Source organism: Mesitornis unicolor, unplaced genomic scaffold (genome assembly GCF_000695765.1).
Source record: "Mesitornis unicolor isolate BGI_N332 unplaced genomic scaffold, ASM69576v1 scaffold46934, whole genome shotgun sequence".
NCBI lineage: Eukaryota > Metazoa > Chordata > Aves > Mesitornithiformes > Mesitornithidae > Mesitornis > Mesitornis unicolor.
Window position 1 is genome coordinate 304 of NW_010178928.1, and position 12,039 is coordinate 12,342.

The following is a 12,039-nucleotide window of genomic DNA, read 5'->3' on the forward strand; positions in this document are numbered from 1 at the left end:
GCGTGTTTGTGGGGTTCAGCGGGGCCGCAGCTGGAAGAGAAGGCTCAGTCGCTTGTGTGGTACAAGAAGTTATGCTGTCCTGTGCGTTTGTTTTTTTCCTGATAAGCTTGCTTTTTTTTTTTCTGTTAAGAGACACAAAGCGTGTCAGTTGCTAAATGCATCTGAAGATGGCCCGCTGAAGCAGAGTTACGATTTTCTTTTCTTTTTTTTTTTTTTATTTAGAAGTGGCACTGTTCTAAAATGAAACGAAATTGCTGAAATGCTTATTAGGTCCTGACATTTCAGCTTGCTATTAAAAGTGGCTGCCTGATGAGTCAAAATATTGTTTTTCCTCTAAGAAGATAGTTCCTTAAACATAGGGTTAAACCTTGAGATTCCTTCTAAGTGTCAATAATTTGACTTCTGGATTGTGACGGCCCCATACTTCAGAAGTTTGATGCTCCACTTAAAGCAAACATCTGTTTATAAATGAAGCACTCCCTTAGAAGAAGCATCACTGACAAGAGCTATACTATGCTGGTTGTATAAGTTTTGGTTTTATTTATTGTTTACAGTGTGGTGTACTTCATTAGAACTGATTTTTTCAGCTGTTGAGCTCATGGTAAAATGAGTTTGATGGATGCTGGTCCTTAAGTGGGCTGATCCTTAGAGGTTAGGCAAAATTAAAAGTATTTCCTTCTTGTTTTAGTCTCAGGACATGAGCTAGACTTGGAAAACCAATTAGCCTACTTTAAGCAAAAAAAAGGTTAGGTTGTGCTGTCGACACACACACAGAAGTTTGTATGCATGCTCGTACAGCTGATGTGTAGGTAGCGGTTCCTCTTCCTGAAGTTGGAGCTGTACCTGAAGGAATATAACATTAACTGGGAAAGCCAGGGAAAAAGGTGAAGTAAGTACCTGTGGCTACTGAGAGATTGTTGTTTGGATTTTTTTTGTGTTGGGTTGTTGTTTGTTTATTTGTTTTTAAGCATTCCTGTCCTACTAGCAAAAATAAATAGCATAAATTTGAGGATGTGAGAATTTAAACTTAAAAATACCAATTAAGTGTACAGTAAAGAGACTTAAAAGCTAATGTGGCTATTGTGTTTCCATTCCACAATGTTTGTATAAAGGAAATATTGTATGACCTTCTAAGGTCATGTGAAAGTATGACCTCTTCTTTTTACTTCCTTAATTTGTTTATAAGTAAGCAGTTGAAAGATCTTTGCCTCAATAGATCAGTTTGTGCTGTCCAGTTTTTTGGGTTTTTTTTTTTCGCTTTATTGTCATTTTATTTTTGCTCAGATCATGGTTTCGTTTAGCAAAGGATTTAGCAGTCTGTAAAATTCAGAGGTATATAGTGAATCATATTTGTTACATATTTCTGTTGATGAAGGTAGTGTGTGGTCTTACGTTTATACTTTAAAATTTCTTTAGTAACATACAAAGTTAATGCAAACACTTTAACACACTAGTTACACAAAATAATATTCTGAAACTTTCAGTACTTTGGAGAGACTTGTCTTTCACAGTGGACGTAATAGAGCAGCTTAGATGGACTTCTGTCAACTCTTTGCCCTTTCCTTTTGAAATATTCATGGAGCTCTCCTTGCAGATATGTAGAGGTATCAGTTGGAAACGCTACAGTAAATAAACTGATGCTGAATCTGATCGCTTTTGCTGTACTCAGCGGCATAATCTTCTTTCAGATGCTCATTATCTTTTTCGACAAAACGTTCGTTCCTTTCTATGCTATTGTACTGTTTGACAACTTAAACTGCGTCTTTGTGAATGTTTCAGTGCAGTGGCGTGCTAACCTTTTCATGGGGATTCAAAATACTCCAAACTTTTCTGGATAGTCCTCTTAAGAGAAGTGTCTTAGATCCTACTCATCACTAGGTTTCAGAAATTTTGTCTATTAATTTTATTTTTCTTTTGAGCAGAAAACACACCGTGAAAGCTGCTTTTTTGTACACACAGGGGAAAAAAAGGCCTTGAAATGTGCCTTGTTTGAAAACTTGACAGTCTCATTTCCAGTAGACTTTCTTCAATGCTAATGTCTTTAGCAATTGAAGTTTTGGATTGATACTGTAAGGAATGTGTCTGTATTGGTACCAGTTGTGGGGTGGTGTAGGGAGTCTGCTTCTGTAAGGCAAATACTTTGGATTTTTCAAATCCAAGGGTTCTGTTTAGGAAGTACCACAAGGAAGGGCAAATCTTGTCTTCACTTTAGTATGTTTGAAAGTGGGTACCGGGGGGGAGGAAATGTGAAACCTCAAGTTCATATGTCTATTGAAAAGTGATGGAAAATAATTTCATTCTTTGGAGTATCGGGTGTCCCTCCTGGGTTGTGTTTTTAATATGAGATAATGTCTGTAGGTGGGGAAAAATGATGAATAATGTAAGCCTGTTCCTGTTAAGTGTGTTTAACTTGCTTCAGTCAGGTTTTTTTTTCTGCTTTTTATTTTCTCACGTACTTGTTCTCTGCACGTTGAAGAAAATATTTGTTCACTTAAAAACAAGCAAAAGTTAGCAGTAATGAAAGGAAGACCTGTGGTTGTTCTCCCTATGCAACTGTATTTTCTCTGCCAAGCTGTGGGGAAAACCTTTGCTGTAAGAGCGCACCTCTGGGCTGTTGTAATCTGATCTTTACTGTAGTCTGTGTGAAGTTTGAAGGGTTTATATGTGATGGAGAACATACCGCTCTGTAAATAAATCTCTGAGAACGGTTGACCTTAGGTAATCTAGTTCTAATACTTTCTAATCCAGCATCTTTTTCTTCTTAATTTAGAACAGGTTCCCAGCTAACATGTTTGAGGGTAACATCCAAAAATAATTTTTTTTCACTGAGTTGAACACTGTTTGAAAAGGAATTTAAGACATTGTGAGAATGAAAACATCCCAGTTATGTGTTACTTACAGCATCTGTCTTTACACATTATATGGGTATGTGTTGTACACTGGACACAGATACTATGTTCCCACAGAGCCAGATTTTAAACCTGATTGACTTTCCCAGCCAGATGTGTTGCCTATATGAATTAAAAACATCCTCGTTCTTGCAGTATTTTCCCCACTGTATGTTTATGGATTTAGGTACAGACAGTGTCTTTTTCTGCAGCTTTCAAGTAGACAAGTCAGTAAATTTTGAGTTGAAACATGATTTTTTTTTTCTTATAGTAACTTCATAAAAATAACATAGTCTCTTAGTTTCAGGGAAGTGATGCTATTCTTGATTAAAAAGAGCTTCATGAACTAAAACAGCCTTTAGATTCATATTTTTCAAATGTTCCTCTCAATCCACAGCTAAGCCTAAATGAAATGGGGTAAAACACCTACTGAAAGTACGTTTGATTGCTTCTTTATATAATCCAGCAAGTAAGATATAAAAGAAGATACCTATGTCCTACATCTGTTTGAATTTCACATTAGTGCCACCCAGCTTAGTCTTCCTGTATGCTCAGTGATGAGAGGAAGAGGAGCACTGTCAAAGAGCATTGAATCTTGAATAGGCTGGGTTGTTTGAGGATGCCTGATGTTTGCTGCTGGACTGGAGGGCAGAAGGACAGGAAGACTGAGCTGCCTGAGATAAGCGCCTGAAACCTGATGGCAGTCTCCTGAGTTTTGTTACTTACTTTGTTACTTTTGTTACTTTGTTCATTTTACACACAGCGCTGTCTAATAGGAGGCGTCTAAGCATATTTGGTGTTTGTTGACACCACAGTAATGTACAGTGGTATTGATTAATTCCAAATGTCAGGTAATGAGAAATAAGGCTTAAATACATTGGCCTTTTCAGAACTGGAGAACATTATTTTCCTCAACTCATATATGTCCAAGGAAAAAAAAAAAGGTGCTCTGAAACTCCTGCTTTGGTTAATGGACCTTATGGCTGCAACACTATTAGATTCAGAATCAAAAGCATTGATTTCTTGGAGGCTTTATGAAATAAACATTTTCTTGCCGTATTTTGTTTGCTGGCAACTTACTAAAAAAATAATAGGAAGCGTATCAAAGCAATTTAAGAACATATTGACTTCAGCCTGGACAGTGACTCTCTTGCTACAGTGGATGTGCGTTGTGGGAATGCTGTTTTAACATAGAGCCTCTCCTTATTTACAATGGCCCTTCTAGAAATAAGTTCCTGGATGCAGAAAGACTGTAAATCCTTTTCCCATTTTTTGTTAGCTAATGAAAAGGTGACATCAAAACAGAAGAGGACTCCTACTGGAGTGAACGTTTTGCTGTAATCACAAGTTTAAATCTGGTCCTTATTGTGGTATGTTTGGTATCTGCTTGAGGAATTCCCTTGCAGTAGAAGAGTTAAATATTCTTGGAAAGATTGGATGCCAGCAGCTAATGACTGGAATCCATCTCCTTGCCATTGCAAGGCTTTTACTGTAGGGCATTTCAGTAACATTGTCATCTCTGTCATGAAGATCTTGATCATGCCATTTCTGATTATTTTCATTTCTTTATGCTTAAAATGATGGATTGCTTAACTCAGCTTTGCTTTCAGAATAATCCACAGTGGAGAGGTTACCCATTGTTTTGCTAATGTTCATTTTGAGTTAAAGGGAACATTCTGCTGTATGAGCAGTTTCTTCTTTTGAATTTACTTGTCTCAGGTTTTCTTTAGAGGTGCTCTTTGTGGCCTCCCAGTTCTTTAGGTCTTACATAAGAGCCAAACATGCTATTTCAAGTTTTGCCTTAGAAGATAAGCAGAAACGGAACTATTTATACCTGCTTTTGCGTATTGTAATTACATTGTTCTCTTTGCTGCCATGTCTTTTTTAGACTTTTATTACTATTCTACAAAAAGGTAGTGAACAAGGATGTGATCTGTGTGTGAGGAAAGCAGATGTTGTTCCCTCTTTACTGCACGCAAATAAGAAGATACCCTGATTTGATATTAAATGTTTTAGGAACCTAGTTTGTGGCTTGAGATAAAAGAAGGGTATGCGTTTGGTCTTTACAAATTCTTGCACTCTAAACTTATGTCAACTACTACTCTCATTTTTTCTAGTATTACTGACTTCTGTTTCCTCTCTTCTTTTTTTTGAGTGTTTCAGATTAACCTGAGATACATTCTTAAATGCTCGTGACCTTAGAAAAAGGTTTAAACAAAGAGCTGCAGTGACAGAATTGTATCTCACCAAATTCACCAGCAACGTCTTAGGATTTTTTTTCTTTAAAGTAAAATGTCAATATGTGCCTTAAATGTATTGGTGAAGTATGACTTCAACAGTGATCTTATATTTATGACACTGAAATTTGTTTGTGAAATCCCTTTGTAGTGAATACATTGGACATGAAAGCAAGAATGCTAACTAGTGTTTTCAGCTGGGTATTTGTTTTGAAACAGTCTGTTTGCAGAAAACTGCTTCTGAAAGAGAACACAATTTTTAAATAGTTTGGGTTTTTTTCCGGAAAATGTTGGGCAACTGCATGTCATGAGGAATTGATAGAAGTCCATCACCAGTCTAATATTGTAAACTATTGTGATTCAGAAAAAACTTGCTGACACTTGTCAACATAAATCTGTAATTGTGGCTGAAATAATCCAATCTAATCCAGTTTTCCATTTGTTTAAAATTTACATGTTTTGAGAATGTTTAAATGAACAGTTAAGTGCAAAAGTGCTTGTTAACTTCATAGCTGACTTTTAAATTTGGGAGTCAATTCCCTTAACTATGGGGAAGATAAATAATGTGCATATCTGTCATAGTTTTATTCAGATTCTACTGTGTGAGTTAAATTATGCTTTGGGTTAATCACTTGTAACTACCAGGTTTACAAAACTGTATAGCCTAATATAATGACCAAGAATATGTCTGAGTTGGGTATAAAGTACTACAAAAGATGAAGCCACAGTTCCAGCTCTTAGCCCCTGTTTGAGATGCCAGACGAAGTGGGGATTAACTAAGAGGATTAATGAACAAAGTTGCTGTTCTGTCAGACCTGTGGGTTTTCACCATGTTAGTGTTTCAGTGGATAATAATGAATTTGGTTCAATAGTTTATGGTTGGCAGGTGAAATATTTTTGAAAGTCAAGAAAGGGGATCATAATGAAATTCTTTCTGAAGAAAACTACATTTAGGCTAAAAATTCCCATGCTGCTTTTTATATTGTAGGGAGAATTGGGATTATGCCTCGTTTTTAAAAAAATATATCACTAATTAGTCAAGGAGAAAGGGAATACTGGTATGACATTTTTCCTTCTGTTTCACTTTGAGTATGATATTCTTTTGAGTTCTGTAAACAAATTATGTTAACATAATGTTACACTCATATAATACAGATTTAGGTTTTAGAGCTCTTTAACTTTGGCTTTTAAAATGCAGCTGTAACATCATCAGAAACAGCTGAGATTTTTTTTTAAAAAAAGCAACCAAATACACCCAAGTGCAATTGATTATGCAGTTGGGTCTCGTGGGTTAAACTGATTACACAGGTAGTAGACTATCAAGCTTATGATCAGATTTTTAAATGCAGAATTAATGTTCCTTGTGGAACCTGTTTTGGCAATGTTCTTGAAACATCTGGAGCACTGTATTGTGCTACTGGACTGCTGCTGCATAAATGATTCATGTGATGTTTTAAAAGTGCTTTGAAATGAAAAATTGAAGGAAATTTCTTCTTCTCTATGGCAGAAATTGCAGGAGAGAGAGTTTTTAGATGGTTGGAGATCTTCCTACATGTTTGGTTGGGATTTGGCAGACCACTTCATGCCCCTTGCAGCCTCTTCATGTTGTCTTTGTCCTATACCTTTTTTTTTTTTAATGAGAAAGATAAGGAGTCTTGTAGGTAAATTTTCTTTTACTGTCATGCTTGCTGCTCTCATGTTAGCCAGTTTTTCTGAATGCTGCATCCTGGTTTGTTTTTTTTTAAATAATCCTTGCCCCCAGGGATTTTTTGCAACTCTGTTATGATTTACTTTTAGCTGAGTTTAAGATAATATACAGTAAATGTAAGATTATTAAGATACAGTAAATTGTCAACAAAAAATGTGTAGAGTTGTTGTGATGGATAATACATGGAAGTATGTACACTACAGGTTAAGAGTTAATTTTTCTTGACATTTTTTGCATGAGATTTTCTGATGTCAAGTGACGGAGCAGTTACTTGTGCGGAACTGAATGTGATATTTCAAGTAACTCAAGCAAAAACCAATTTATACAAGCCTGTAAATCTGAGAAGGTTTAAAAATAAAAATAGGCATGCTTTTAGTGAAACATACAAATTTTCATTTTAATGGGAGAGTTCAGAAGGTTTTTTCAAGGCCTCTGATTCATAGTGTTAGGATATGTCTTTGAGATACAGTTGAAAAACAACAACACCCCCCCCCCAAAAAAAGCAAAAAACAACAAAACAAACAAAACAAAAACCCCTTTTTAGTTAGGCTTCGCTATTTAGTCTGAGTTGTGATGACTGCAGTTTTCTTACTTAGTTTAAGTAATTTTGGCCTATATAGTGCATAAATTAGGAGACCCATCAGCATCCCTCCTGCATCTATTTCCTATCCATAAAGCTATGTTAATCTAGGTAGGCCACTGAGCTGGCAGCGCTTCTTAGCCAAGCAAGAGTTGCAGCTCATCAAAGTACTTTTCAGGGTTTTAGAAAACTTGAGGCTGTAGGAGTACAATATGAATGTGTTTTATTACCAAACCAGCAAAACTATAATGTCAGTCTCTATGCACAGGGCTGTAAGCTTATTTATTTGCCAGTTGGACACAAATTTGAGGTTACTTCTGTCTTCATCTTTTACCTCCCCATCTCATGACTTTCCATTAATAAAAACAATGTTTCTGGGAGAGAGGAGGTTGGTCTACTTAGATCTAGTCTCCTTTTTACTTGAATATGATTTCCTGCATGACTTGATTATTCTAAAACCATTTCAAAAGAAGAAAAATCTGATTTTTATCCATTTGGAGTTATATATAGTATGATACTTTTGTGCTAAACTTGATCTTTATTTCTCATACTGCACAGAAAGCTTCAAGGTTGGATCTTGTGGACTTCAGAAATCTTAGTTTCAAAATCAAATGTGTTAACACGCTAGCTTTACCTTGTGTCAGCACGCAAGCATTTGACTTTCTGAAGCACGCAGTGTTTTATAGACTGCCAGTTTGAGAGTAATTGAAATATTTAGGGATTTTAACTGGGTTTCCCCTTCAGACTTCTATGGGCAAATCAACATGCTGTAGAACTGTCATTTTCTATTTTAAAATCTTGTCTTTCTAAATGGCTTTAGAGATGTTTTTTAGAGGGCTTGTACATCTCTGCCTGATAAAGAATAAAACATCTAAGCATGTGGTAAAATTACTGTTGAGGTTGCAGTGGCTTCAATCATAGTCCTTGGTCTTGATCAAGGAGCTGCTTATCACACCTTCCAGCTTTATTCCCCAGAAGCCAATCGGGGCTGTTTTTTGTAGGACTCTTGTTTTCACCTTCCTCCTTTCTAGCCATGCCACTCTTTCTGTTCAAGCGTGTGGATCTTCCTCTGCAGTAAAACATTCAGAAAGCAATTGTAGTCTGGATATACTGGATGTTTAACCTTAGTGTTGACTGTTAGCCACAGTAGATCTTGGAAATCTGAGTATAAAGAAGGAATGACTGCTCTCGTAGCTGCAAAGAAGAAATGCTAATAGTGTGCTAATAGTGGATTGAAAATGCAGAAGCTTGGAAGGTGAACAGGTTGGAGCAATCTCAGTGAGAACTCAAAGTCACACTCTGCAGACATCTTGGAAAGGATCTTCACATTCATGTATGACATGAAACAGCAGTTGCTAGACCTTGATGTGAAAGGGAGAGTGCTCTTGAGAGATGGGGCCTCTGAGATAAGAGATTGAACCTCTTCTCTCAATTACCTTGTTAAGCAGCTGGTGCTGAGTAAGCCTATGTAGGAGCTTGTTGACAACTTAAGTCTTTACTCTAAACAAAATTCCTTTGCAGTCTTCTTCAGTTTGCATGTGATGTTAGAAATTACTTCATGGTTTCATCTGGTAAGCATGATGTTCTTTTATAACTGCAAAATACCTTTTGTAAAAAAAAAAATAAAAATACAGGTATGTCAGTAACCTTAAAGATGCCAGACTTCCCTGGCAAATACCAAGAGTAGTTTGGCTCAAGTGTTGTGAAGTATGTTGTACTTGAGAAAAACCGCGGAGCTTCATTTGTTGTTGTTACGTCCTTTGTGTGCTGCTGTTCAAGTGCATGTACAAAGTAGTTTTCTAAAGATGTTGGAGTAAAAGATATTGGTTTTTTCTGTGTTATAAAGTTTGCACTTATTCTGGTGGTTAGAAATTCAAGTATTTGCTAATATACATAGGTTGTTTCTTTTTCTGTAGGTAATGCTTAGTATGTTATGATTTATTTATGGCAAGTGTTATTTTAAATGAAAATAACTTGGTCGTACCTCTCCCTTTAAGGGCTCTAAGGTGTGAATTAGTGAAGTAATGTGTACAATTGTGAGTCTATAAATAGTAGCAGTTATTGCTTCACTATTAAAAAAAATCAAGATCACTCTTTAGGAGAGAAAATTTTTCATCTATACATTGATTGTTACTGTAATTGTTTGTAATGTTAAGATGGAGTCCTTAATCTGTTTCTGTCTAGGCCATGATAATAATTTTTTCTTTCCCCCTCACCCCACCTCTGATTTAGTGATTTACATTTAAATATTTTATGGATAATCTTGCTCCATTCTGCTTTTGAGAATAAGCTTTGATGAAGAAGTTTGTTTTGCTCCAGACTTTGCTGGTGCTCATAATGGCATTTCCCAACTGGTGGTTTGTAAGACAAAAACTGGCTGCTGTCAGCAACTGTAGAGACAGCGCGTGTTGGCTCGCAGTTATGAAAACCAGGAAACGGAGAGGCGTAACAGAAACCCATGCATTGATAGAAAGAAACTTAAACAGCAGGGCAGCAGATCATAGCTAGCAATTATAACAGTAATTCCTTTCTCGACTTCTTCACTGTTTCAAAGCTTAAGGAAGCATCTTTCAGAGTCTTTGGGGATACTGTCTGAAGGTACCTGAAGTACACAACTGTTGAGGCATAGGCCATCAAGTGGCTTAACTTCTGTTGGAAAGTCAGCTGAGTACACTAATGTGTGGAGAAAAGATGGATCACTGGCTGCTTTATGAACTGCTGGTGATGGGAGATAGAGAACTGACGAGTTAAAACCGAGTTTAGTTGTGCCAGTGTGTTGCACAACAGCTCAAGACAAATGTTTTTCATGTTCTGGTAGTTCAGCACTGTCTGCTGAAATATGATCATGTAGTAGTTTACAAGAGACTTGAACTGTCCTCAGTGGATTCTCTGTGATGTCTAAAACAAAAGAATAGATTAGAAAATGGGTTTGGGGAGTGTTCTTTTCTCATATCTAATGTGGATATTGACCTATATGCACGCTTTTAAAATAAAATGTAAAACAGTAAAAATAAAAAATATGAGATTACAGAAGCTAGCCAAATTCTAATATGCTGTCTTTTTTTCTCTGTTACAGAAATGAATTAACTTTGAAGTGGAACTAAACAATGGAACCAGATATTATTCGAATGTACTCTTCATCCCCTCCACCACTAGACAATGGAGCTGATGATGATGACGAAGATGAGTTTGGAGAATTTGGAGGATTTTCTGGTGTAAGCACTGGAGTAGCTTTTGCTGATTTTGATACACCTGACTACAGTCATCCAAAGGAAGAGTTTATGCCCACAAATCATTTCATCCCTCTCCATGAGTATTCTGACAATGTAGCTAGCATTGCAACTTTCACATCTGTTAAAAATGTTAAAGATAAAGACTGCACTGCAGAGCTTCCTACTCTTACTAAGGAACTTTCTGATATGTCTGCTACTAGTACCAGCAAAGAAAAATCTAAGTTTAGAACTTCAGGTACTGCTTTAGAGGATGTAAACAAAAGAGGGGAACAAAGAGGCAACACTGGGAAATTGGAGGGTTTTTCCTCTTGTGTCCTTAGAACTGGTATAGCAGTTGAGAGCCAGGATGAGCAAATAGATGCTTATAATGGTGAGAAACTTCCATGTCTAGAGATTCTAACAAATGGATTTGCAGTATCGAACCCTGTAAATCCTCAGGGAACAGAAGATCTAGACGATATTGGTGACTCAAAGGGACTGAAAACTGTTAGCGCCCATAGTACTGAGCAAAATTTGAACTCAGTGCCTAGCTCAGGTGAAGACTTTGGAGATTTTGCTACATTCTCAAACAAAAGACCAATACCTTTAGAGGGAACAGGACCTACAATATCCAGTCCTCTTAATGAAAGAGACTCTCTAAGCATTCAGGAGAACAACAGAGTAAACAGAGTAACTGGTATTGAAGAAGAGGTTTGCATTTCAGAAATTAGTTGTGAACAGGGTCCCTCAGCACTGGAAGATAATAGATTTGCTATTTCTAGTACACCTCGAACAACTGGAAGTCCAGTATGCACTATGGAAAATGGAGAACGCAGTGGGAGGAGAAGACAACGTGGCATAGAGAATGGCAAAGGTTTTGCTAGGCCTGATGGCTATGCAGGAACTGAGGACGTGAAGGTTGGTAAGACCCAAAGCCTAATCTCTGATCTTCCAGGAGAGGAATTGGGTGATTCTGAAGATCTTAAGAATGGTGGAGGTAGTACTGAAGTTGTAACTTGCAGTGACACACACGACAATGATTTTGGTGATTTTGGTTCAGTCAGCAGTGCATCTCCCACCTTCATTAATGCTCAAGAATCGATAAATGCTCTGGATTTAGAAGGAACTTCTGAACAGCCCGCACATATTAGCAAACCGAATGATGAATTTGGTGAATTCAGGGACACAAGTACTGTTTCTCAGCAGCCAGCAAGGTTGGATCAAGCTGAACTAAATCAGACTGCTGACAGTTTAGAATGTGATACTACAAATAAAACTTCTGGCTTAGACTTCCAGCATACTACTGAGGTAGAAAATGGTGATGATAGTGAATTTGGAGACTTTGATTCAGTGCCAAAACCTCCAGATGAGAGTGTTGCTTTTCAGGACTCAGATGACTTTGCGGACTTCAGTT

At 37.0% G+C, this 12,039-nt stretch overlaps 1 protein-coding gene across 1 annotated transcript in view; it reads left to right on the forward strand.

Moving 5' to 3' along the window:
• Positions 1 to 10,508: 10,508 nt before the first annotated feature.
• Positions 10,509 to 12,039, forward strand: part of AFTPH (aftiphilin) — a 34,463-nt gene continuing 32,932 nt past the window's right edge. The window contains 1 exon segment of the mRNA XM_010182605.1: positions 10,509 to 12,038. Within this exon segment, the coding sequence (XP_010180907.1) occupies positions 10,521 to 12,038 (1,518 nt within the window). The 5' untranslated portion in view covers positions 10,509 to 10,520.